The sequence below is a fragment of the Eleutherodactylus coqui genome, chromosome 2, assembly GCF_035609145.1.
Source record: "Eleutherodactylus coqui strain aEleCoq1 chromosome 2, aEleCoq1.hap1, whole genome shotgun sequence".
Lineage (NCBI taxonomy): Eukaryota > Metazoa > Chordata > Amphibia > Anura > Eleutherodactylidae > Eleutherodactylus > Eleutherodactylus coqui.
This window is the reverse complement of record NC_089838.1, coordinates 344096528-344124215: the sequence shown is the minus strand read 5'-3', so window position 1 is coordinate 344124215 and position 27688 is coordinate 344096528. Positions and strand designations below refer to the sequence as shown.

Below are 27688 nucleotides of genomic sequence, written 5' to 3'. Positions count from 1 at the left end.
GCAGGACACATAAACATACATGTAATTAGTAACATGGCCCCAGTGATGGGGTTACTACATACATGGATCATATATAGTGCAGGACACATACAACATACATGTAATTAGTAGCATGGCCCCAGTGATGCGGTTACTACATACATGGATCATATATAGTGCAGGACACATAAACATACATGTAATTAGTAACATGGCCCCAGTGATGGGGTTACTACATACATGGATCATATATAGAGCAGGACAAGGACACAGACAACATACATGTAATTAGTAGCATGGCCCCAGTGATGGGGTTACTACATACATGGATCATATATAGTGCAGGACACATACAACATACATGTAATTAGTAACATGGCCCCAGTGATGGGGTTACTACATACAGGGATCATATATAGTGCAGGACACATACAACATACATGTAATTAGTAACATGGCCCCAGTGATGGGGTTACTACATACATGGATCATATATAGTGCAGGACACATACAACATACATGTAATTAGTAACATGGCCCCAGTGATGGGGTTACTACATACATGGATCATATATAGTGCAGGACACATACAACATACATGTAATTAGTAACATGGCCCCAGTGATGGGGTTACTACATACATGGATCATATATAGTGCAGGACACATACAACATACATGTAATTAGTAACATGGCCCCAGTGATGGGGTTACTACATACATGGATCATATATAGTGCAGGACACATAAACATACATGTAATTAGTAACATGGCCCCAGTGATGGGGTTACTACATACATGGATCATATATAGTGCAGGACACATACAACATACATGTAATTAGTAACATGGCCCCAGTGATGGGGTTACTACATACATGGATCATATATAGTGCAGGACACATACAACATACATGTAATTAGTAACATGGCCCCAGTGATGGGGTTACTACATACATGGATCATATATAGTGCAGGACACATACAACATACATGTAATTAGTAACATGGCCCCAGTGATGGGGTTACTACATACATGGATCATATATAGTGCAGGACACATAAACATACATGTAATTAGTAACATGGCCCCAGTGATGGGGTTACTACATACATGAATCATATATAGTGCAGAACACATACAACATACATGTAATTAGTAGCATGGCCCCAGTGATGGGGTTACTACATACATGGATCATATATAGTGCAGGACACATACAACATACATGTAATTAGTAACATGGCCCCATTGATGGGGTTACTACATACATGGATCATATATAGTGCAGGACACATACAACATACATGTAATTAGTAACATGGCCCCAGTGATGGGGTTACTACATACATGGATCATATATAGTGCAGGACACATACAACATACATGTAATTAGTAACATGGCCCCAGTGATGGGGTTACTACATACATGGATCATATATAGTGCAGGACACATACAACATACATGTAATTAGTAACATGGCCCCAGTGATGGGGTTACTACATACATGGATCATATATAGTGCAGGACACATACAACATACATGTAATTAGTAACATGGCCCCATTGATGGGGTTACTACATACATGGATCATATATAGTGCAGGACACAAACATACATGTAATTAGTAACATGGCCCCAGTGATGGGGTTACTACATACATGGATCATATATAGAGCAGGACAAGGACACATACAACATACATGTAATTAGTAGCATGGCCCCAGTGATGGGGTTACTACATACATGGATCATATATAGTGCAGGACACATACAACATACATGTAATTAGTAACATGGCCCCAGTGATGGGGTTACTACATACATGGATCATATATAGTGCAGGACACATACAACATACATGTAATTAGTAACATGGCCCCAGTGATGGGGTTACTACATACATGGATCATATATAGTGCAGGACACATACAACATACATGTAATTAGTAACATGGCCCCAGTGATGGGGTTACTACATACATGGATCATATATAGTGCAGGACACATACAACATACATGTAATTAGTAACATGGCCCCAGTGATGGGGTTACTACATACATGGATCATATATAGTGCAGGACACATACAACATACATGTAATTAGTAACATGGCCCCAGTGATGGGGTTACTACATACATGGATCATATATAGTGCAGGACACATACAACATACATGTAATTAGTAACATGGCCCCAGTGATGGGGTTACTACATACATGGATCATATATAGTGCAGGACACATACAACATACATGTAATTAGTAACATGGCCCCAGTGATGGGGTTACTACATACATGGATCATATATAGTGCAGGACACATACAACATACATGTAATTAGTAACATGGCCCCAGTGATGGGGTTACTACATACATGGATCATATATAGTGCAGGACACATACAACATACATGTAATTAGTAACATGGCCCCAGTGATGGGGTTACTACATACATGGATCATATATAGTGCAGGACACATACAACATACATGTAATTAGTAACATGGCCCCAGTGATGGGGTTACTACATACATGGATCATATATAGTGCAGGACACATAAACATACATGTAATTAGTAACATGGCCCCAGTGATGGGGTTACTACATACATGGATCATATATAGTGCAGGACACATACAACATACATGTAATTAGTAACATGGCCCCAGTGATGGGGTTACTACATACATGGATCATATATAGTGCAGGACACATACAACATACATGTAATTAGTAACATGGCCCCAGTGATGGGGTTACTACATACATGGATCATATATAGTGCAGGACACGGACACATACAGCATACATGTAATTAGTAGCATGGCCCCAGTGATGGGGTTACTACAGACATGGATCATATATAGAGCAGGACAAGGACACATACAACATACATGTAATTAGTAGCATGGCCCCAGTGATGTCTGTGTGTAGGGGGATGTCATTACATACATGTATCACAAATAGAGCAATATATGGGCACATGTAATATACAAGTAATACGTAACATGGTACCAGTCACAAGGGGGGTCATTACATATATGTATCATATATAACATACAAATAGGTACCATGGCCCCAATGATGGCGGTCATTACATACACGGGTGACATATAGAGAGTCAACTCACCGCTGCGTGGAATATCTTTCGCAATGATTCCATATCATGACCTGCAGAGTTTAATAGAGACATGTGACATATCTGAGTTTCGCACATGTAGAACCCGCCCAGCAGAGGTCCCTCCCAACCAGGCAAATATAAAATCAATCATGGCATCCAGAAGATGTGCCACAACTTATCCACCTCAGTCCAGAGGCATCCGAAAAGTGCAAAGTAGACTAGTGATCTGCAGGCACTGGCAGCTGCTAACACGGCGGCGTCTCTGCTGGCAGCTGCTAACACGGCGGCGTCTCTGCTGGCAGCTGCTAACACGGCGGGGTCTCTGCTGGCAGCTGCTAACACGGCGGGGTCTCTGCTGGCAGCTGCTAACACGGCGGGGTCTCTGCTGGCAGCTGCTAACACGACGGGGTCTCTGCTGGCAGCTGCTAACACGACGGGGTCTCTGCTGGCAGCTGCTAACACGGCATGGTCTCTGCTGGCAGCTGCTAACACGGCATGGTCTCTGCTGGCAGCTGCTAACACGGCGGCGTCTCTGCGGGGAGCTGCTAAGACGGCGGCGTCTCTGCCGGGAGCTGCTAAGACGGCGGCGTCTCTGCCGGGAGCTGCTAAGACGGCGGCGTCTCTGCCGGGAGCTGCTAAGACGGCGGCGTCTCTGCGGGGAGCTGCTAAGACGGCGGCGTCTCTGCGGGGAGCTGCTAAGACGGCGGCGTCTCTGCGGGGAGCTGCTAAGACGGCGGCGTCTCTGCGGGGAGCTGCTAAGACGGCGGCGTCTCTGCGGGGAGCTGCTAAGACGGCGGCGGCGTCTCTGCCGGGAGCTGCTAAGACGGCGGCGGCGTCTCTGCCGGGAGCTGCTAAGACGGCGGCGGCGTCTCTGCCGGGAGCTGCTAAGACGGCGGCGGCGTCTCTGCCGGGAGCTGCTAAGACGGCGGCGGCGTCTCTGCCGGGAGCTGCTAAGACGGCGGCGGCGTCTCTGCCGGGAGCTGCTAAGACGGCGGCGGCGTCTCTGCCGGGAGCTGCTAAGACGGCGGCGGCGTCTCTGCCGGGAGCTGCTAAGACGGCGGCGGCGTCTCTGCCGGGAGCTGCTAAGACGGCGGCGGCGTCTCTGCCGGGAGCTGCTAAGACGGCGGCGGCGTCTCTGCCGGGAGCTGCTAAGACGGCGGCGGCGTCTCTGCCGGGAGCTGCTAAGACGGCGGCGGCGTCTCTGCCGGGAGCTGCTAAGACGGCGGCGGCGTCTCTGCCGGGAGCTGCTAAGACGGCGGCGGCGTCTCTGCCGGGAGCTGCTAAGACGGCGGCGGCGTCTCTGCCGGGAGCTGCTAAGACGGCGGCGGCGTCTCTGCCGGCAGCTGCTAACTTGATATGTTGGGGGTTATAGCAGAAACCTGAGCCTGCGGACCCCACTGTGTGTTCGCCTCTGCGCCATCTTGTAGTGGGGTCCCGCAGTAAGGGTCTCGGGTGGGACACAGGACAGACTCAGATACACAATAGTGCGAGACGCCCTCCTGTCCCCTGGGGTCAGTTCTTGGGGGGGGGGGGGGGAAGCAGATTTGACGTGTTGACTTTGGCGCACTTTGTCCTTACAGGAGATCAGTGTCATCAGAATTATTTGGCAGCCGCTTATCTCCGTCTCTTTGGGTTTCTTCTGTGTTCTATCATCATGTGAGGATGCTCAGGGGGGACGGTGGCAACGTCATCCCAGCATGTGTGGGGACAATTACCAGTCACACGTGCAGAGAGAATAGTGAATAACCCCCGGCCCTGCTGTATACCATATCTGTGTGACTAGATATAGGGAAGCTTATTTCTTAGTGCTGGGTCAGCAGATACCGGGAGATGGACGGGTGGGGGAGGGGGTTCTCAGTAGTACATGGCGTATTATAAGAATTTTGGAGCACGGTGTGACTGTGAATATGTCATTGAAGCAGCTATTTGCCTCTGATAAGACTATCTGTAATCCAGCCTGTGTCTATGTGGAACCGTAATGGGGTAACACCCTCACCCCTGAACCTCTGCCAGCACTACATCACTGAAATAGAAGCAAGGGCGAGGCGGGAGGCGCTGGAGACCTCATCCCAGGCAGTGCTATCATGTAGTATGTAACCGCCATAATATCCACACAGGAAGGACAAAAACGGAAGTCAAGAACGTGCCGGACCGTTGTATCAGCAAATTAAATGTGGTTGAGTTCTCGCGGGTCTGGAAGCTGCAGCGCTTTTCTCTCTTGTTTTTTTTTCCGTTATCGGGGGTTTTATTTTTCTGTCACTTTTATATTTGTATTTTAGTGATATTGGGGAGATGGAAGTGACCACGCAGCGCACCCGCACCCAGCGCACCCGGACCCAGCGCACCCGGACCCAGCGCACCCGGACCCAGCGGACCCGGACCCAGCGGACCCGGACCCAGCGCACCCCTGCTTTGGGCTACACCCCTGGTTTTCACTCTTTAACCCCTTTTTTATGAGGGATGGTCAGAGGCCCCACAGCCCAGTACTAGTCAGGACAGGCGATGTTCTTGCACTCCCGAGAGGCAGGAGGAGGGTCAGGGCAGGCGACAATCGAGTAAATTGTAGTCCGGCTAGGCGTTTGGCGAACCACAAGCACACGTCTTTGGTATGGCTGCATCCATGGTGACCCGGACTATAAAGTGATGAGTTTATGTGATGTCCAGCGCCTCCGGGGGCGTCTCTGACTGCGCTGTCACTACCTGTTCCCAGAATCACGCTGACCATCCTCAGCCGCGCCCGTGTAGCGTGCAGCAATACGACTTGTCACCGTGCTGTATGACTCGGGGCGCGGCCGGCATTAGCTAAGTGCGGCCCGAGCGGCCACACGGGTGCCTGCAGGGAGCACGGAGGCCATCGCGCCACTTAAATTATTCTTCAAATAATGGTAGAATCGTGCGAAAATGACTGGAAATCATCCAGCGTAAACGCGGCTGCCGATTGGGCGTGAGCGATGATTCCGTCGCTTAGTGTTCAGCGTTCATTTTGTGCAGACAGAAAAATCATTGCGAAGATTTATGAAACTGTCTGAAAGGAAAAGTCGCCTGCAGCAGCCAATCACAGCACAGCGTCCATTGTATATTCTACTGTGGTCAAGTGACAGCTGCGCTGTGATTGGCTGCTGCAGGCGACAGGACACTTCTCCTAAATCTGCCCCATTGTTCGTCACGTAGCGCAGAGCGACGATGGATCGAACTAAGAAAAACAGCAAAAAAAATGTAAGCCGTTATCTGCATGTGGAAAGCAAACAAGGCGTTCGTCATTCGCTCCGTGTTAGAGGATCCTTCGCTCCACCAGATGATCTTCTTCCTCTACATGGAGCTATATGAGTCATCCTCCTCTTGACTCCTCCCCTCTGATGTCCCGAGTCACTGCTGTCACACAATTACTTTAGTCAGGACTGTAGTTATGTTACGAGCTTGACACTGGGGCCGCATTTATGTTAGGAGCTTGGCTCTGATGCTGTATTTATGTTACGAGCTTTTGCTCTGGGGCCGTATTTATGTTACAAGCTTTTGCTCTGGAGCTGTATTTATGTTATGACCTTGGCTCTGGGGCAGTATTTATGTTACCTGCTTGGCTCTGAGGTGCTATTTATGTTACGTGCTTGGCTCTGGGGGGGGGGGGGGGGCATTCATGTTATGAGCTTGGCTTTGTGGCCATATTTATGTTACCAGCTTGGCTCTGATGCTGTATTTATGTTATGAACTTGGCTCTGGGGCAGTATTTATGTTACCAGCTTGGTTCTGAAGTGGTATTTATGTTACGAGCTTGGCTGTTGGGACATATTTATGTTACAAGCTTGGCTCTGGAATGGTATTTATGTTTTGAGCTTGGCTCTGGTGCTGTATTTATATTACGAGCTTGGCCCTGGTGCTGTATTTCTGTTACAAGCTTGGCTCTGGTGCTGTATTTATGTTATCAGAGCCAAGCTTGTGCTGTATTTATGTTACGAGCTTGGCTTGGGGGGGGGGGGGGGGTATTTATGGTACGAGCTTGGCTCTGGAATGGTATTTATGTTTTGAGCTTGGCTCTTGTGCTGTGTTTCTATTATGAGCCTGGCTCTGGTGCTGCATTTATGTTATGAGCCTGGCTCTGGTGCTGCGTTTATGCTATGAGCCTGGCTCTAGTGCTGTGTTTCTGCTATGAGCCTGGCTCTGGTGCTGTGTTTATGCTATGGGCCTGGCTCTGGTGCTGGGTTTATGCTATGAGCTTGGCTCTGGTGCTGGGTTTATGCTATGAGCTTGGCTCTGGTGCTGGGTTTATGCTATGAGCTTGGCTCTGGTGCTGTGTTTCTGCTATGAGCTTGGCTCTGGTGCTGTGTTTATGCTATGGGCCTGGCTCTGGTGCTGGGTTTATGCTATGAGCTTGGCTCTGGTGCTGGGTTTATGCTATGAGCTTGGCTCTGGTGCTGAGTTTATGCTATGAGCTTGGCTCTGGTGCTGGGTTTATGCTATGAGCTTGGCTCTGGTGCTGGGTTTATGTTATGAGCCTGGCTCTGGTGCTGTGCTTATGCTATGAGCCTGGCTCTGGTGCTGTGTTTATGCTATGAGCCTGGCTCTGGTGCTGTGTTTATGCTATGAGCCTGGCTCTGGTGCTGTGTTTATGCTATGAGCCTGGCTCTGGTGCTGTGTTTATGCTATGAGCCTGGCTCTGGTGCTGTGTATGCTATGAGCTTGGCTCTGGTGCTGTGTATGCTATGAGCCTGGCTCTGGTGCTGTGTGTATGCTATGAGCCTGGCTCTGGTGCTGTGTTTATGCTATGAGCCTGGCTCTGGTGATGTGTATGCTATGAGCCTGGCTCTGGTGCTGTGTGTATGCTATGAGCCTGGCTCTGGTGCTGTGTGTATGCTATGAGCCTGGCTCTGGTGCTGTGTTTATGCTATGAGCTTGGCTCTGGTGCTGTGTTTATGCTATGAGCCTGGCTCTGGTGCTGTGTGTATGCTATGAGCCTGGCTCTGGTGCTGTGTGTATGCTATGAGCCTGGCTCTGGTGCTGTGTATGCTATGAGCCTGGCTCTGGTGCTGTGTGTATGCTATGAGCTTGGCTCTGGTGATGTGTATGCTATGAGCTTGGCTCTGGTGCTGTGTGTATGCTATGAGCTTGGCTCTGGTGCTGTGTGTATGCTATGAGCTTGGCTCTGGTGATGTGTATGCTATGAGCTTGGCTCTGGTGCTGTGTATGCTATGAGCCTGGCTCTGGTGCTGTGTGTATGCTATGAGCCTGGCTCTGGTGCTGTGTGTATGCTATGAGCCTGGCTCTGGTGCTGTGTATGCTATGAGCCTGGCTCTGGTGCTGTGTGTATGCTATGAGCTTGGCTCTGGTGATGTGTATGCTATGAGCTTGGCTCTGGTGCTGTGTATGCTATGAGCCTGGCTCTGGTGCTGTGTGTATGCTATGAGCCTGGCTCTGGTGCTGTGTTTATGCTATGAGCTTGGCTCTGGTGCTGTGTTTATGCTATGAGCTTGGCTCTGGTGCTGTGTGTATGCTATGAGCCTGGCTCTGGTGCTGTGTGTATGCTATGAGCCTGGCTCTGGTGCTGTGTATGCTATGAGCCTGGCTCTGGTGCTGTGTTTATGCTATGAGCCTGGCTCTGGTGCTGTGTGTATGCTATGAGCCTGGCTCTGGTGCTGTGTTTATGCTATGAGCCTGGCTCTGGTGCTGTGTATGCTATGAGCCTGGCTCTGGTGCTGTGTGTATGCTATGAGCCTGGCTCTGGTGCTGTGTATGCTATGAGCCTGGCTCTGGTGCTGTGTTTATGCTATGAGCCTGGCTCTGGTTATGTGTATGCTATGAGCCTGGCTCTGGTGCTGTGTATGCTATGAGCCTGGCTCTGGTGCTGTGTGTATGCTATGAGCCTGGCTCTGGTGCTGTGTGTATGCTATGAGCCTGGCTCTGGCGCTGTGTATGCTATGAGCCTGGCTCTGGTGCTGTGTTTATGCTATGAGCCTGGCTCTGGTGCTGTGTTTATGCTATGAGCCTGGCTCTGGTGCTCTGTATGCTATGAGCCTGGCTCTGGTTATGTGTATGCTATGAGCCTGGCTCTGGGTCTGTGTATGCTATGAGCCTGGCTCTGGTGCTGTGTTTATGCTATGAGCCTGGCTCTGGTGCTGTGTTTATGCTATGAGCTTGGCTCTGGTGCTGTGTTTATGCTATGAGCCTGGCTCTGGTGCTGTGTGTATGCTATGAGCCTGGCTCTGGTGCTGTGTGTATGCTATGAGCCTGGCTCTGGTGCTGTGTGTATGCTATGAGCCTGGCTCTGGTGCTGTGTATGCTATGAGCTTGGCTCTGGTGCTGTGTGTATGCTATGAGCTTGGCTCTGGTGCTGTGTGTATGCTATGAGCTTGGCTCTGGTGATGTGTATGCTATGAGCCTGGCTCTGGTGATGTGTATGCTATGAGCCTGGCTCTGGTGCTGTGTGTATGCTATGAGCCTGGCTCTGGTGCTGTGTTTATGCTATGAGCCTGGCTCTGGTGCTGTGTTTATGCTATGAGCCTGGCTCTGGTGCTGTGTTTATGCTATGAGCCTGGCTCTGGTGCTGTGTATGCTATGAGCCTGGCTCTGGTGCTGTGTTTATGCTATGAGCCTGGCTCTGGTGCTGTGTATGCTATGAGCCTGGCTCTGGTGCTGTGTATGCTATGAGCCTGGCTCTGGTGCTGTGTATGCTATGAGCCTGGCTCTGGTGCTGTGTATGCTATGAGCCTGGCTCTGGTGCTGTGTTTATGCTATGAGCCTGGCTCTGGTGCTGTGTGTATGCTATGAGCTTGGCTCTGGTGCTGTGTTTATGCTATGAGCCTGGCTCTGGTGCTGTGTTTATGCTATGAGCCTGGCTCTGGTGCTGTGTGTATGCTATGAGCCTGGCTCTGGTGCTGTGTATGCTATGAGCCTGGCTCTGGTGCTGTGTGTATGCTATGAGCCTGGCTCTGGTGATGTGTGTATGCTATGAGCCTGGCTCTGGTGCTGTGTTTATGCTATGAGCCTGGCTCTGGTGATGTGTGTATGCTATGAGCCTGGCTCTGGTGCTGTGTGTATGCTATGAGCCTGGCTCTGGTGCTCTGTATGCTATGAGCCTGGCTCTGGTGCTGTGTTTATGCTATGAGCTTGGCTCTGGTGCTGTGTTGATGCTATGAGCCTGGCTCTGGTGCTGTGTTTATGTTATGAGCCTGGCTCTGGTGCTGTGTGTATGCTATGAGCCTGGCTCTGGTGCTGTGTTTATGCTATGAGCCTGGCTCTGGTGCTGTGTTTATGCTATGAGCTTGGCTCTGGTGCTGTGTTGATGCTATGAGCCTGGCTCTGGTGCTGTGTTTATGTTATGAGCCTGGCTCTGGTGCTGTGTGTATGCTATGAGCCTGGCTCTGGTGCTGTGTGTATGCTATGAGCCTGGCTCTGGTGCTGTGTTTATGTTATGAGCCTGGCTCTGGTGCTCTGTGTATGCTTTGAGCCTGGCTCTGGTGCTCTGTATGCTATGAGCCTGGCTCTGGTGCTGTGTGTATGCTATGAGCCTGGCTCTGGTGCTGTGTTTATGCTATGAGCTTGGCTCTGGTGCTGTGTTGATGCTATGAGCCTGGCTCTGGTGCTGTGTTTATGTTATGAGCCTGGCTCTGGTGCTGTGTGTATGCTATGAGCCTGGCTCTGGTGCTCTGTATGCTATGAGCCTGGCTCTGGTGCTGTGTATGCTATGAGCCTGGCTCTGGTGCTGTGTATGCTATGAGCTTGGCTCTGGTGCTGTGTGTATGCTATGAGCTTGGCGCTGGTGCCGTGTTTATGCTATGAGCCTGGCTCTGGTGCTGTGTGTATGCTATGAGCCTGGCTCTGGGTCTGTGTATGCTATGAGCCTGGCTCTGGGTCTGTGTATGCTATGAGCCTGGCTCTGGTGCTGTGTGTATGCTATGAGCCTGGCTCTGGTGCTGTGTTTATGTTATGAGCCTGGCTCTGGTGCTGTGTGTATGCTATGAGCCTGGCTCTGGTGCTGCGTTTATGCTATGAGCCTGGCTCTGGTGCTGCGTTTATGCTATGAGCCTGGCTCTGGTGCTGTGTTTATGCTATGAGCCTGGCTCTGGTGCTGTGTGTATGCTATGAGCCTGGCTCTGGTGCTGCGTTTATGCTATGAGCCTGGCTCTGGTGCTGTGTGTATGCTATGAGCCTGGCTCTGGTGCTGTGTTTATGCTATGAGCCTGGCTCTGGTGCTGTGTGTATGCTATGAGCCTGGCTCTGGTGCTGTGTTTATGCTATGAGCCTGGCTCTGGGTCTGTGTATGCTATGAGCCTGGCTCTGGTGCTGTGTTTATGCTATGAGCCTGGCTCTGGTGCTGTGTGTATGCTATGAGCCTGGCTCTGGTGCTGTGTGTATGCTATGAGCCTGGCTCTGGTGCTGTGTGTATGCTATGAGCCTGGCTCTGGTTATGTGTATGCTATGAGCTTGGCTCTGGTGCTGTGTTTATGTTATGAGCCTGGCTCTGGTGCTGTGTGTATGCTATGAGCCTGGCTCTGGTGCTCTGTATGCTATGAGCCTGGCTCTGGTGCTGTGTGTATGCTATGAGCTTGGCTCTGGTGCTGTGTTTATGTTATGAGCCTGGCTCTGGCGCTGTGTGTATGCTATGAGCCTGGCTCTGGTGCTGTGTGTATGCTATGAGCCTGGCTCTGGTGCTGTGTGTATGCTATGAGCCTGGCTCTGGTGCTGTGTGTATGCTATGAGCCTGGCTCTGGTGCTGTGTGTATGCTATGAGCCTGGCTCTGGTGCTGTGTGTATGCTATGAGCCTGGCTCTGGTGCTGTGTATGCTATGAGCCTGGCTCTGGGTCTGTGTATGCTATGAGCTTGGCTCTGGTGCTGGGTTTATGCTATGAGCTTGGCTCTGGTGCTGTGTGTATGCTATGAGCCTGGCTCTGGTGCTATGTGTATGCTATGAGCCTGGCTCTGGGTCTGTGTATGCTATGAGCCTGGCTCTGGTGCTGTGTGTATGCTATGAGCCTGGCTCTGGTGCTGTGTTTATGCTATGAGCCTGGCTCTGGTGCTGTGTGTATGCTATGAGCCTGGCTCTGGTGCTGTGTGTATGCTATGAGCCTGGCTCTGGTGCTGTGTATGCTATGAGCCTGGCTCTGGTGCTGTGTATGCTATGAGCCTGGCTCTGGTGCTCTGTATGCTATGAGCCTGGCTCTGGTGCTGTGTGTATGCTATGAGCCTGGCTCTGGTGCTGTGTTTATGCTATGAGCCTGGCTCTGGTGCTGTGTGTATGCTATGAGCCTGGCTCTGGTGCTGTGTATGCTATGAGCTTGGCTCTGGCGCTGTGTGTATGCTATGAGCCTGGCTCTGGTGCTGTGTGTATGCTATGAGCCTGGCTCTGGTGCTCTGTATGCTATGAGCCTGGCTCTGGCGCTGTGTGTATGCTATGAGCCTGGCTCTGGTGCTGTGTTTATGCTATGAGCCTGGCTCTGGTGCTGTGTGTATGCTATGAGCCTGGCTCTGGTGCTGTGTATGCTATGAGCTTGGCTCTGGTGCTGTGTATGCTATGAGCCTGGCTCTGGTGCTGGGTTTATGCTATGAGCTTGGCTCTGGTGCTGTGTTTATGCTATGAGCTTGGCTCTGGTGCTGTGTGTATGCTATGAGCCTGGCTCTGGTGCTGTGTGTATGCTATGAGCCTGGCTCTGGTGCTGTGTTTATGCTATGAGCCTGGCTCTGGTGCTGTGTGTATGCTATGAGCCTGGCTCTGGTGCTGTGTGTATGCTATGAGCCTGGCTCTGGTGCTGTGTATGCTATGAGCCTGGCTCTGGGTCTGTGTATGCTATGAGCTTGGCTCTGGTGCTGGGTTTATGCTATGAGCTTGGCTCTGGTGCTGTGTGTATGCTATGAGCCTGGCTCTGGTGCTGTGTGTATGCTATGAGCCTGGCTCTGGTGCTGTGTATGCTATGAGCCTGGCTCTGGTGCTGTGTGTATGCTATGAGCCTGGCTCTGGTGCTGTGTATGCTATGAGCCTGGCTCTGGTGCTGTGTGTATGCTATGAGCCTGGCTCTGGTGCTGTGTTTATGCTATGAGCCTGGCTCTGGTGCTGTGTATGCTATGAGCCTGGCTCTGGTGCTGTGTTTATGCTATGAGCCTGGCTCTGGTGCTGTGTGTATGCTATGAGCCTGGCTCTGGTGCTGTGTGTATGCTATGAGCCTGGCTCTGGTGCTGTGTTTATGCTATGAGCCTGGCTCTGGTGCTGTGTGTATGCTATGAGCCTGGCTCTGGTGCTGTGTGTATGCTATGAGCCTGGCTCTGGTGCTGTGTTTATGCTATGAGCCTGGCTCTGGTGCTGTGTTTATGCTTTGAGCCTGGCTCTGGTGCTGTGTTTATGCTATGAGCCTGGCTCTGGTGCTGTGTGTATGCTATGAGCCTGGCTCTGGTGCTGTGTGTATGCTATGAGCCTGGCTCTGGTGCTGTGTATGCTATGAGCCTGGCTCTGGTGCTGTGTATGCTATGAGCCTGGCTCTGGTGCTGTGTTTATGCTATGAGCCTGGCTCTGGTGCTGGGTTTATGCTATGAGCTTGGCTCTAGTGCTGTGTATGCTATGAGCCTGGCTCTGGTGCTGTGTATGCTATGAGCCTGGCTCTGGGTCTGTGTATGCTATGGGCCTGGCTCTGGTGCTGTGTATGCTATGAGCCTGGCTCTGGTGCTGTGTTTATGCTATGAGCTTGGCTCTGGTGCTGTGTGTATGCTATGAGCCTGGCTCTGGTGCTGTGTGTATGCTATGAGCCTGGCTCTGGTGCTGTGTATGCTATGAGCCTGGCTCTGGTGCTGTGTATGCTATGAGCCTGGCTCTGGTGCTGTGTGTATGCTATGAGCCTGGCTCTGGTGCTGTGTATGCTATGAGCCTGACTCTGGTGCTGTGTATGCTATGAGCCTGGCTCTGGTGCTGTGTATGCTATGAGCCTGGCTCTGGTGCTGTGTGTATGCTATGAGCCTGGCTCTGGTGCTGTGTATGCTATGAGCTTGGCTCTGGTGCTGTGTTTATGCTATGAGCCTGGCTCTGGTGTTGTGTGTGCTATGAGCCTGGCTCTGGTGCTGTGTGTATGCTATGAGCCTGGCTCTGGTGCTGCGTTTATGCTATGAGCCTGGCTCTGGTGCTGTGTATGCTATGAGCCTGGCTCTGGTGCTGTGTGTATGCTATGAGCCTGGCTCTGGTGCTGCGTTTATGCTATGAGCCTGGCTCTGGTGCTGTGTATGCTATGAGCCTGGCTCTGGTGCTGTGTGTATGCTATGAGCCTGGCTCTGGTGCTGTGTGTATGCTATGAGCCTGGCTCTGGTGCTGTGTTTATGCTATGAGCCTGGCTCTGGTGCTGTGTGTATGCTATGAGCCTGGCTCTGGTGCTGTGTTTATGCTATGAGCCTGGCTCTGGTGCTGTGTGTATGCTATGAGCCTGGCTCTGGTGCTGTGTGTATGCTATGAGCCTGGCTCTGGTGCTGTGTTTATGCTATGGGCCTGGCTCTGGTGCTGTGTATATGCTATGAGCCTGGCTCTGGTGCTGTGTGTATGCTATGAGCCTGGCTCTGGTGCTGTGTTTATGCTATGAGCCTGGCTCTGGTGCTGTGTTTATGCTTTGAGCCTGGCTCTGGTGCTGTGTTTATGCTATGAGCCTGGCTCTGGTGCTGTGTATGCTATGAGCCTGGCTCTGGTGCTGTGTTTATGCTTTGAGCCTGGCTCTGGTGCTGTGTGTATGCTATGAGCTTGGCTCTGGGTCTGTGTGTATGCTATGAGCCTGGCTCTGGTTATGTGTATGCTATGAGCCTGGCTCTGGTGCTGTGTGTATGCTATGAGCCTGGCTCTGGCGCTGTGTGTATGCTATGAGCCTGGCTCTGGTGCTGTGTGTATGCTATGAGCCTGGCTCTGGTGATGTGTATGCTATGAGCCTGGCTCTGGTGCTGTGTGTATGCTATGAGCCTGGCTCTGGTGATGTGTATGCTATGAGCTTGGCTCTGGTGCTGTGTATGCTATGAGCCTGGCTCTGGTGCTGTGTGTATGCTATGAGCTTGGCTCTGGTGCTGTGTGTATGCTATGAGCCTGGCTCTGGTGATGTGTATGCTATGAGCTTGGCTCTGGTGCTGTGTTTATGTTATGAGCCTGGCTCTGGTGCTGTGTGTATGCTATGAGCCTGGCTCTGGTGCTGTGTATGCTATGAGCCTGGCTCTGGTGCTGTGTTTATGCTATGGGCCTGGCTCTGGTGCTGTGTGTATGCTATGAGCCTGGCTCTGGTGCTGTGTATGCTATGAGCCTGGCTCTGGTGCTGTGTATGCTATGAGCCTGGCTCTGGTGCTGTGTTTATGCTATGAGCCTGGCTCTGGTGCTGTGTGTATGCTATGAGCCTGGCTCTGGTGCTGTGTGTATGCTATGGGCCTGGCTCTGGTGCTGTGTGTATGCTATGAGCCTGGCTCTGGTGCTGTGTTTATGCTATGAGTCTGGCTCTGGTGATGTGTATGCTATGAGCCTGGCTCTGGTGATGTGTATGCTATGAGCCTGGCTCTGGTGCTGTGTGTATGCTATGAGCCTGGCTCTGGTGCTGTGTGTATGCTATGAGCCTGGCTCTGGTGCTGTGTTTATGCTATGAGCCTGGCTCTGGTGCTGTGTTTATGCTATGAGCCTGGCTCTGGTGCTGTGTGTATGCTATGAGCCTGGCTCTGGTGCTGTGTATGCTATGAGCCTGGCTCTGGTGCTGTGTGTATGCTATGAGCCTGGCTCTGGTGCTGTGTTTATGCTATGAGCTTGGCTCTGGTGCTGTGTGTATGCTATGAGCCTGGCTCTGGTGCTGTGTGTATGCTATGAGCCTGGCTCTGGTGCTGTGTGTATGCTATGAGCCTGGCTCTGGTGCTGTGTGTATGCTATGAGCCTGGCTCTGGTGCTGTGTGTATGCTATGAGCCTGGCTCTGGTGCTGTGTGTATGCTATGAGCCTGGCTCTGGTGCTGTGTTTATGCTATGAGCCTGGCTCTGGTGCTGTGTGTATGCTATGAGCCTGGCTCTGGTGCTGTGTATGCTATGAGCCTGGCTCTGGTGCTATGTGTATGCTATGAGCCTGGCTCTGGGTCTGTGTATGCTATGAGCCTGGCTCTGGTGCTGTGTGTATGCTATGAGCCTGGCTCTGGTGCTGTGTATGCTATGAGCCTGGCTCTGGTGCTGTGTATGCTATGAGCCTGGCTCTGGTGCTGTGTGTATGCTATGAGCCTGGCTCTGGTGCTGTGTTTATGCTATGAGCCTGGCTCTGGTGCTGTGTATGCTATGAGCTTGGCTCTGGTGCTGTGTTTATGCTATGAGCTTGGCTCTGGTGCTGTGTATGCTATGAGCCTGGCTCTGGTGCTGTGTTTATGCTATGAGCCTGGCTCTGGGTCTGTGTATGCTATGAGCCTGGCTCTGGTGCTGTGTTTATGCTATGAGCCTGGCTCTGGTGCTCTGTATGCTATGAGCCTGGCTCTGGTGCTGCGTTTATGCTATGAGCCTGGCTCTGGGTCTGTGTATGCTATGAGCCTGGCTCTGGTGCTGCGTTTATGCTATGAGCCTGGCTCTGGTGCTGTGTGTATGCTATGAGCCTGGCTCTGGCGCTGTGTGTATGCTATGAGCCTGGCTCTGGTGCTGTGTATGCTATGAGCCTGGCTCTGGTGCTGTGTGTATGCTATGAGCCTGGCTCTGGTGCTGTGTTTATGCTATGAGCCTGGCTCTGGTGCTGTGTTTATGCTATGAGCCTGGCTCTGGCGCTGTGTATGCTATGAGCCTGGCTCTGGTGCTGTGTGTATGCTATGAGCCTGGCTCTGGTGCTGTGTTTATGCTATGAGCCTGGCTCTGGTGCTGTGTGTATGCTATGAGCCTGGCTCTGGTGATGTGTATGCTATGAGCCTGGCTCTGGTGATGTGTATGCTATGAGCCTGGCTCTGGTGCTGTGTGTATGCTATGAGCTTGGCTCTGGTGCTGTGTTTATGCTATGAGCCTGGCTCTGGTGCTGCGTTTATGCTATGAGCCTGGCTCTGGTGCTGTGTGTATGCTATGAGCCTGGCTCTGGTGCTGTGTGTATGCTATGAGCCTGGCTCTGGCGCTGTGTGTATGCTATGAGCCTGGCTCTGGTGCTGTGTATGCTATGAGCCTGGCTCTGGTGCTGTGTTTATGCTATGAGCCTGGCTCTGGTGCTGTGTTTATGCTATGAGCCTGGCTCTGGTGCTGTGTTTATGCTATGAGCCTGGCTCTGGCGCTGTGTATGCTATGAGCCTGGCTCTGGTGCTGTGTATGCTATGAGCCTGGCTCTGGTGCTGTGTGTATGCTATGAGCCTGGCTCTGGTGCTGTGTTTATGCTATGAGCCTGGCTCTGGTGCTGTGTTTATGCTATGAGCCTGGCTCTGGTGCTGTGTATGCTATGAGCCTGGCTCTGGTGCTGTGTTTATGCTATGAGCCTGGCTCTGGTGCTGTGTGTATGCTATGAGCCTGGCTCTGGTGCTGTGTATGCTATGAGCTTGGCTCTGGTGCTGTGTATGCTATGAGCCTGGCTCTGGTGCTGTGTGTATGCTATGAGCCTGGCTCTGGTGCTGTGTGTATGCTATGAGCCTGGCTCTGGTGATGTGTATGCTATGAGCTTGGCTCTGGTGCTGTGTGTATGCTATGAGCCTGGCTCTGGTGCTGTGTATGCTATGAGCCTGGCTCTGGTGCTGTGTGTATGCTATGAGCCTGGCTCTGGTGCTGTGTTTATGCTATGAGCCTGGCTCTGGTGCTGTGTTATGCTATGAGCCTGGCTCTGGCACTGTGTATGCTATGAGCCTGGCTCTGGTGCTGTGTGTATGCTATGAGCCTGGCTCTGGTGTGTGTGTATGCTATGAGCCTGGCTCTGGTGCTGTGTTTATGCTATGAGCCTGGCTCTGGTGCTGCGTTTATGCTATGAGCCTGGCTCTGGTGCTGTGTGTATGCTATGAGCCTGGCTCTGGTGCTGTGTGTATGCTATGAGCCTGGCTCTGGTGCTGTGTGTATGCTATGAGCCTGGCTCTGGTGCTGCGTTTATGCTATGAGCCTGGCTCTGGTGCTGTGTTTATGCTATGAGCCTGGCTCTGGTGCTGTGTGTATGCTATGAGCCTGGCTCTGGTGCTGTGTTTATGCTATGAGCCTGGCTCTGGTGCTGTGTATGCTATGAGCCTGGCTCTGGTGCTGTGTGTATGCTATGAGCTTGGCTCTGGTGATGTGTATGCTATGAGCTTGGCTCTGGTGCTGTGTATGCTATGAGCCTGGCTCTGGTGCTGTGTATGCTATGAGCCTGGCTCTGGTGCTGGTTTATGCTATGAGCTGGCTCTGGTGCTGTGTGTATGCTATGAGCCTGGCTCTGGTGCTGTGTTTATGCTATGAGCTTGGCTCTGCTGCTGTGTTTATGCTATGAGCTTGGCTCTGTTGCTGTGTGTATGCTATGAGCCTGGCTCTGGTGCTGTGTATGCTATGAGCCTGGCTCTGGTGCTCTGTGTATGCTATGAGCCTGACTCTGGTGCTGTGTGTATGCTATGAGCCTGGCTCTGGTGCTGTGTGTATGCTATGAGCCTGACTCTGGTGCTGTGTGTATGCTATGAGCCTGACTCTGGTGCTGTGTGTATGCTATGAGCCTGACTCTGGTGCTGTGTGTATGCTATGAGCCTGGCTCTGGTGCTGTGTGTATGCTATGAGCCTGGCTCTGGTGCTGTGTTGATGCTATGAGCCTGGCTCTGGTGCTGTGTTGATGCTATGAGCCTGGCTCTGATGCTGTGTTGATGCTATGAGCCTGGCTCTGGTGCTGCGTTTATGCTATGAGCCTGGCTCTGGTGCTGTGTTTATGCTATGAGCCTGGCTCTGGTGCTGTGTATGCTATGAGCCTGGCTCTGGTGCTGTGTTTATGCTATGAGCCTGGCTCTGGTGCTGTGTGTATGCTATGAGCTTGGCTCTGGTGCTGTGTTTATGCTATGAGCCTGGCTCTGGTGCTGCGTATGCTATGAGCTTGGCTCTGGTGCTGTGTGTATGCTATGAGCTTGGCTCTGGTGCTGTGTTTATGCTATGAGCCTGGCTCTGGTGCTGTGTGTATGCTATGAGCCTGGCTCTGGTGCTGTGTATGCTATGAGCCTGGCTCTGGGTCTGTGTATGCTATGAGCCTGGCTCTGGTGCTGCGTTTATGCTATGAGCCTGGCTCTGGTGCTGTGTGTATGCTATGAGCCTGGCTCTGGTGCTGTGTTTATGCTATGAGCCTGGCTCTGGTGCTGTGTGTATGCTATGAGCCTGGCTCTGGTGCTGTGTGTATGCTCTGAGCCTGCTCTGGTGCTGCGTTTATGCTATGAGCCTGGCTCTGGTGCTGTGTGTATGCTATGAGCCTGGCTCTGGTGCTGTGTGTATGCTATGAGCCTGGCTCTGGTGCTGTGTTTATGCTATGAGCTTGGCTCTGGTGCTGTGTGTATGCTATGAGCCTGGCTCTGGTGCTGTGTTTATGCTATGAGCCTGGCTCTGGTGCTGTGTGTATGCTATGAGCCTGGCTCTGGGTCTGTGTATGCTATGAGCCTGGCTCTGGGTCTGTGTATGCTATGAGCTTGGCTCTGGTGCTGTGTGTATGCTATGAGCCTGGCTCTGGTGCTGTGTTTATGCTATGAGCTTGGCTCTGGTGCTGTGTGTATGCTATGAGCCTGGCTCTGGTGCTGTGTTTATGCTATGAGCTTGGCTCTGGTGCTGTGTTTATGCTATGAGCTTGGCTCTGGTGCTGTGTATGCTATGAGCCTGGCTCTGGTGCTGTGTGTATGCTATGAGCCTGGCTCTGGTGCTGCGTTTATGCTATGAGCCTGGCTCTGGTGCTGCGTTTATGCTATGAGCCTGGCTCTGGTGCTGTGTGTATGCTATGAGCCTGGCTCTGGTGCTGTGTATGCTATGAGCCTGGCTCTGGTGCTGTGTATGCTATGAGCCTGGCTCTGGTGCTGTGTGTATGCTATGAGCTTGGCTCTGGTGCTGTGTATGCTATGAGCCTGGCTCTGGTGCTGTGTTTATGCTATGAGCCTGGCTCTGGTGCTGTGTGTATGCTATGAGCCTGGCTCTGGTGCTGTGTGTATGCTATGAGCTTGGCTCTGGTGATGTGTATGCTATGAGCCTGGCTCTGGTGCTGTGTGTATGCTATGAGCCTGGCTCTGGTGCTGTGTATGCTATGAGCTTGGCTCTGGTGCTGCGTTTATGCTATGAGCCTGGCTCTGGTGCTGTGTATGCTATGAGCCTGGCTCTGGTGCTGTGTTTATGCTATGAGCCTGGCTCTGGTGCTGTGTTTATGCTATGAGCCTGGCTCTGGTGCTGTGTGTATGCTATGAGCCTGGCTCTGGTGCTGTGTGTATGCTATGAGCCTGGCTCTGGTGCTGTGTGTATGCTATGAGCTTGGCTCTGGTGCTGTGTGTATGCTATGAGCCTGGCTCTGGTGCTGTGTGTATGCTATGAGCCTGGCTCTGGTGCTGTGTGTATGCTATGAGCCTGGCTCTGGTGCTGTGTGTATGCTATGAGCCTGGCTCTGGTGCTGTGTGTATGCTATGAGCCTGGCTCTGGTGCTGTGTGTATGCTATGAGCCTGGCTCTGGTGCTGTGTATGCTATGAGCCTGGCTCTGGGTGCTGTGTATGCTATGAGCTTGGCTCTGGTGCTGTGTGTATGCTATGAGCCTGTCTCTGGTGCTGCGTTTATGCTATGAGCCTGGCTCTGGTGATGTGTATGCTATGAGCCTGGCTCTGGTGCTGTGTTTATGCTATGAGCTTGGCTCTGGTGCTGTGTGTATGCTATGAGCTTGGCTCTGGTCTGTGTATGCTATGAGCTTGGCTCTGGTGCTGTGTATGCTATGAGCCTGGCTCTGGTGCTGTGTGTATGCTATGAGCCTGGCTCTGGTGCTGTGTATGCTATGAGCCTGGCTCTGGTACTGTGTGTGCTATGAGCCTGGCTCTGGTGCTGTGTTTATGCTATGAGCTTGGCTCTGGTGCTGTGTATGCTATGAGCCTGGCTCTGGTGCTGTGTGTATGCTATGAGCCTGGCTCTGGTGCTGCGTTAATGCTATGAGCCTGGCTCTGGTGCTGTGTGTATGCTATGAGCCTGACTCTGGTGCTGTGTTTATGCTATGAGCCTGGCTCTGGTGCTGTGTTTATGTTATGAGCCTGGCTCTGGTGCTGTGTGTATGCTATGAGCCTGGCTCTGGTGCTGTGTGTATGCTATGAGCCTGGCTCTGGTGCTGTGTATGCTATGAGCCTGGCTCTGGTGCTGTGTTATGCTATGAGCCTGGCTCTGGTGCTGTGTATGCTATGAGCCTGGCTCTGGTGCTGTGTATGCTATGAGCCTGGCTCTGGTGCTGTGTGTATGCTATGAGCTTGGCTCTGGTGCTGTGTTTATGCTATGAGCCTGGCTCTGGTGCTGTGTGTATGCTATGAGCCTGGCTCTGGTGCTGTGTGTATGCTATGAGCCTGGCTCTGGTGCTGTATGTATGCTATGAGCTGGCTCTGGTGCTGTGTTTATGCTATGAGCCTGGCTCTGGTGCTGTGTATGCTATGAGCCTGGCTCTGGTGCTGTGTGTATGCTATGAGCCTGGCTCTGGTGATGTGTTTATGTTATGAGCCTGGCTCTGGTGCTGTGTGTATGCTATGAGCCTGGCTCTGGTGCTGTGTGTATGCTATGAGCCTGGCTCTGGTGCTGTGTATGCTATGAGCCTGGCTCTGGTGCTGTGTATGCTATGAGCCTGGCTCTGGTGCTGTGTTTATGCTATGAGCCTGGCTCTGGTGCTGTGTTTATGCTATGAGCTTGGCTCTGGTGCTGTGTATGCTATGAGCTTGGCTCTGGTGCTGTGTGTATGCTATGAGCCTGGCTCTGGTGCTGTGTGTATGCTATGAGCCTGGCTCTGGTGCTGTGTATGCTATGAGCTTGGCTCTGGTGCTGTGTTTATGCTATGAGCCTGGCTCTGGTGCTGTGTTTATGCTATGAGCCTGGCTCTGGTGCTGTGTTATGCTATGAGCCTGGCTCTGGTGCTGTGTGTATGCTATGAGCTTGGCTCTGGTGCTGTGTATGCTATGAGCTTGGCTCTGGTGCTGTGTATGCTATGAGCTGGCTCTGGTGCTGTGTATGCTATGAGCCTGGCTCTGGTGCTGTGTATGCTATGAGCCTGGCTCTGGTGATGTGTATGCTATGAGCCTGGCTCTGGTGCTGTGTGTATGCTATGAGCCTGGCTCTGGTGCTGTGTGTATGCTATGAGCCTGGCTCTGGTGCTGTGTATGCTATGAGCTTGGCTCTGGTGCTGTGTGTATGCTATGAGCCTGGCTCTGGTGCTGTGTATGCTATGAGCCTGGCTCTGGTGCTGTGTATGCTATGAGCCTGGCTCTGGTGCTGTGTGTATGCTATGAGCCTGGCTCTGGTGCTGTGTGTATGCTATGAGCTGGCTCTGGTGCTGTGTGTATGCTATGAGCCTGGCTCTGGTGCTGTGTGTATGCTATGAGCCTGGCTCTGGTGCTGTGTGTATGCTATGAGCCTGGCTCTGGTGCTGTGTTTATGCTATGAGCCTGGCTCTGGTGCTGTGTATGCTATGAGCCTGGCTCTGGTGCTGTGTTTATGCTATGAGCCTGGCTCTGGTGCTGTGTATGCTATGAGCCTGGCTCTGGTGCTGCTGTATGCTATGAGCTTGGCTCTGGTGCTGTGTTATGCTATGAGCCTGGCTCTGGTGCTGTGTGTATGCTATGAGCTTGGCTCTGGTGCTGTGTGTATGCTATGAGCCTGGCTCTGGTGCTGTGTGTATGCTATGAGCCTGGCTCTGGTGCTGTGTATGCTATGAGCCTGGCTCTGGTGCTGTGTGTATGCTATGAGCCTGGCTCTGGTGCTGTGTTTATGCTATGAGCTTGGCTCTGGTGCTGTGTATGCTATGAGCCTGGCTCTGGTGCTGTGTGTATGCTATGAGCTTGGCTCTGGTGCTGTGTGTATGCTATGAGCTTGGCTCTGGTGCTGTGTGTATGCTATGAGCCTGGCTCTGGTGCTGTGTATGCTATGAGCTGGCTCTGGTGCTGTGTATGCTATGAGCCTGGCTCTGGTGCTGTGTGTATGCTATGAGCCTGGCTCTGGTGCTGTGTATGCTATGAGCCTGGCTCTGGTGCTGTGTATGCTATGAGCCTGGCTCTGGTGCTGTGTATGCTATGAGCTTGGCTCTGGTGCTGTGTTTATGCTATGAGCCTGGCTCTGGTGCTGTGTATGCTATGAGCCTGGCTCTGGTGATGTGTATGCTATGAGCTTGGCTCTGGTGCTGTGTATGCTATGAGCCTGGCTCTGGTGCTGTGTTTATGCTATGAGCCTGGCTCTGGTGCTGTGTTTATGCTATGAGCCTGGCTCTGGTGCTGTGTGTATGCTATGAGCCTGGCTCTGGTGCTGGGTTTATGTTATGAGCTTGGCTCTGGTGCTGTGTATGCTATGAGCTGGCTCTGGGTCTGTGTATGCTATGAGCCTGGCTCTAGTGCTGTGTATGCTATGAGCTGGCTCTGGTGCTGTGTTTATGCTATGGGCCTGGCTCTGGTGCTGGTTTATGCTATGAGCTTGGCTCTGGTGCTGTGTTTATGCTATGAGCTTGGCTCTGGTGCTGTGTTTATGCTATGAGCCTGGCTCTGGTGCTGTGTGTATGCTATGAGCCTGGCTCTGGTGCTGTGTGTATGCTATGAGCCTGGCTCTGGTGCTGTGTATGCTATGAGCCTGGCTCTGGGTCTGTGTATGCTATGAGCCTGGCTCTGGTGCTGTGTTATGCTATGAGCTTGGCTCTGGTGCTGTGTTTATGCTATGAGCCTGGCTCTGGTGCTGTGTATGCTATGAGCCTGGCTCTGGTGCTGTGTGTATGCTATGAGCCTGGCTCTGGTGCTGTGTATGCTATGAGCCTGGCTCTGGTGCTGTGTATGCTATGAGCCTGGCTCTGGTGCTGTGTGTATGCTATGAGCTTGGCTCTGGTGCTGTGTTTATGCTATGAGCCTGGCTCTGGTGCTGTGTTTATGCTATGAGCCTGGCTCTGGTGCTGTGTGTATGCTATGAGCCTGGCTCTGGTGCTGTGTGTATGCTATGAGCCTGGCTCTGGTGCTGTGTGTATGCTATGAGCCTGGCTCTGGTGCTGTGTATGCTATGAGCCTTGCTCTGGTGCTGTGTGTATGCTATGAGCCTGGCTCTGGTGCTGTGTGTATGCTATGAGCCTGGCTCTGGTGCTGTGTGTATGCTATGAGCTTGGCTCTGGTGCTGTGTGTATGCTATGAGCTTGGCTCTGGTGCTGTGTGTATGCTATGAGCCTGGCTCTGGTGCTGTGTATGCTATGAGCCTGGCTCTGGTGCTGTGTATGCTATGAGCCTGGCTCTGGTGCTGTGTTTATGCTATGAGCCTGGCTCTGGTGCTCTGTATGCTATGAGCCTGGCTCTGGTGCTGTGTTTATGCTATGAGCCTGGCTCTGGTGCTGTGTATGCTATGAGCCTGGCTCTGGCGCTGTGTGTATGCTATGAGCCTGGCTCTGGTGATGTGTATGCTATGAGCCTGGCTCTGGTGCTGTGTATGCTATGAGCCTGGCTCTGGGTCTGTGTATGCTATGAGCCTGGCTCTGGTGCTGTGTGTATGCTATGAGCTTGGCTCTGGTGCTGTGTATGTTATGAGCCTGGCTCTGGTGCTGTGTATGCTATGAGCCTGGCTCTGGTGATGTGTATGCTATGAGCCTGGCTCTGGTGCTGTGTGTATGCTATGAGCCTGGCTCTGGTGCTGTGTGTATGCTATGAGCCTGGCTCTGGCGCTGTGTGTATGCTATGAGCCTGGCTCTGGTGATGTGTATGCTATGAGCCTGGCTCTGGTGCTGTGTATGCTATGAGCCTGGCTCTGGGTCTGTGTATGCTATGAGCCTGGCTCTGGTGCTGTGTTTATGCTATGAGCTTGGCTCTGGTGCTGTGTATGCTATGAGCCTGGCTCTGGTGCTGTGTGTATGCTATGAGCCTGGCTCTGGTGCTGTGTGTATGCTATGAGCCTGGCTCTGGTGCTGTGTGTATGCTATGAGCTTGGCTCTGGTGCTGTGTGTATGCTATGAGCTTGGCTCTGGTGCTGTGTATGCTATGAGCTTGGCTCTGGTGCTGTGCTTAAGCTATGAGCTTGGCTCTGGTGCTGTGTATGCTATGCGCCTGGCTCTGGTTCTGTGTATGCTATGAGCCTGGCTCTGGTGCTGTGTATGCTATGAGCCTGGCTCTGGTGCTGTGTATGCTATGAGCCTGGCTCTGGTGCTGTGTTTATGCTATGAGCCTGGCTCTGGTGCTGTGTTTATGCTATGAGCTTGGCTCTGGTGCTGTGTATGCTATGATCCTGGCTCTGGTGCTGTGTATGCTATGAGCTTGGCTCTGGTGCTGTGTATGCTATGAGCCTGGCTCTGGTGCTGTGTATGCTATGAGCCTGGCTCTGGTGCTGTGTGTATGCTATGAGCCTGGCTCTGGGTCTGTGTATGCTATGAGCCTGGCTCTGGTGCTGCGTTTATGCTATGAGCCTGGCTCTGGTGCTGTGTGTATGCTATGAGCCTGGCTCTGGTGCTGTGTGTATGCTATGAGCCTGGCTCTGGCGCTGTGTGTATGCTATGAGCCTGGCTCTGGCGCTGTGTGTATGCTATGAGCCTGGCTCTGGTGCTGTGTATGCTATGAGCCTGGCTCTGGTGCTGTGTGTATGCTATGAGCCTGGCTCTGGTGCTGTGTTTATGCTATGAGCCTGGCTCTGGTGCTGTGTTTATGCTATGAGCCTGGCTCTGGCGCTGTGTATGCTATGAGCCTGGCTCTGGTGCTGTGTGTATGCTATGAGCCTGGCTCTGGTGCTGTGTTTATGCTATGAGCCTGGCTCTGGTGCTGTGTGTATGCTATGAGCCTGGCTCTGGTGATGTGTATGCTATGAGCCTGGCTCTGGTGCTGTGTGTATGCTATGAGCTTGGCTCTGGTGCTGTGTTTATGCTATGAGCCTGGCTCTGGTGCTGCGTTTATGCTATGAGCCTGGCTCTGGTGCTGTGTGTATGCTATGAGCCTGGCTCTGGTGCTGTGTGTATGCTATGAGCCTGGCTCTGGCGCTGTGTGTATGCTATGAGCCTGGCTCTGGTGCTGTGTATGCTATGAGCCTGGCTCTGGTGCTGTGTGTATGCTATGAGCCTGGCTCTGGTGCTGTGTTTATGCTATGAGCCTGGCTCTGGTGCTGTGTTTATGCTATGAGCCTGGCTCTGGCGTTGTGTATGCTATGAGCCTGGCTCTGGTGCTGTGTGTATGCTATGAGCCTGGCTCTGGTGCTGTGTTTATGCTATGAGCCTGGCTCTGGTGCTGTGTGTATGCTATGAGCCTGGCTCTGGTGCTGTGTGTATGCTATGAGCTTGGCTCTGGTGCTGTGTGTATGCTATGAGCCTGGCTCTGGTGCTGTGTTTATGCTATGAGCCTGGCTCTGGTGCTGTGTGTATGCTATGAGCCTGGCTCTGGTGCTGTGTGTATGCTATGAGCCTGGCTCTGGTGCTGTGTGTATGCTATGAGCCTGGCTCTGGTGCTGTGTATGCTATGAGCCTGGCTCTGGTGCTGTGTGTATGCTATGAGCCTGGCTCTGGTGCTGTGTTTATGCTATGAGCCTGGCTCTGGTGCTGTGTTTATGCTATGAGCCTGGCTCTGGCACTGTGTATGCTATGAGCCTGGCTCTGGTGCTGTGTGTATGCTATGAGCCTGGCTCTGGTGCTGTGTGTATGCTATGAGCCTGGCTCTGGTGCTGCGTTTATGCTATGAGCCTGGCTCTGGTGCTGTGTTTATGCTATGAGCCTGGCTCTGGTGCTGTGTGTATGCTATGAGCCTGGCTCTGGTGCTGTGTTTATGCTATGAGCCTGGCTCTGGTGCTGTGTATGCTATGAGCCTGGCTCTGGTGCTGTGTGTATGCTATGAGCTTGGCTCTGGTGATGTGTATGCTATGAGCTTGGCTCTGGTGCTGTGTATGCTATGAGCCTGGCTCTGGTGCTGGGTTTATGCTATGAGCTTGGCTCTGGTGCTGTGTGTATGCTATGAGCCTGGCTCTGGTGCTGTGTTTATGCTATGAGCTTGGCTCTGCTGCTGTGTTTATGCTATGAGCTTGGCTCTGTTGCTGTGTGTATGCTATGAGCCTGGCTCTGGTGCTGTGTGTATGCTATGAGCTTGGCTCTGGTGCTGTGTGTATGCTATGAGCTTGGCTCTGGTGCTGTGTATGCTATGAGCCTGGCTCTGGTGCTGTGTATGCTATGAGCCTGGCTCTGGTGCTCTGTGTATGCTATGAGCCTGACTCTGGTGCTGTGTGTATGCTATGAGCCTGGCTCTGGTGCTGTGTGTATGCTATGAGCCTGACTCTGGTGCTGTGTGTATGCTATGAGCCTGGCTCTGGTGCTGTGTATGCTATGAGCCTGGCTCTGGTGCTGTGTGTATGCTATGAGCCTGACTCTGGTGCTGTGTGTATGCTATGAGCCTGACTCTGGTGCTGTGTGTATGCTATGAGCCTGGCTCTGGTGCTGTGTGTATGCTATGAGCCTGACTCTGGTGCTGTGTGTATGCTATGAGCCTGGCTCTGGTGCTGTGTGTATCCTATGAGCCTGGCTCTGGTGCTGTGTATG

General features: G+C 52.2%; 1 protein-coding gene across 1 annotated transcript in view; it reads right to left on the bottom strand.

Annotated features, from left to right (window-relative positions):
- Positions 1-27688, bottom strand: part of TFR2 (transferrin receptor 2) — a 131304-nt gene that overhangs the window by 69539 nt on the left and 34077 nt on the right. The window contains exon 2 of the mRNA XM_066593946.1: positions 3117-3157. Within this exon, the coding sequence (XP_066450043.1) occupies positions 3117-3149 (33 nt within the window). The 5' untranslated portion in view covers positions 3150-3157. The remainder of the gene's footprint in view (positions 1-3116; positions 3158-27688) is intronic.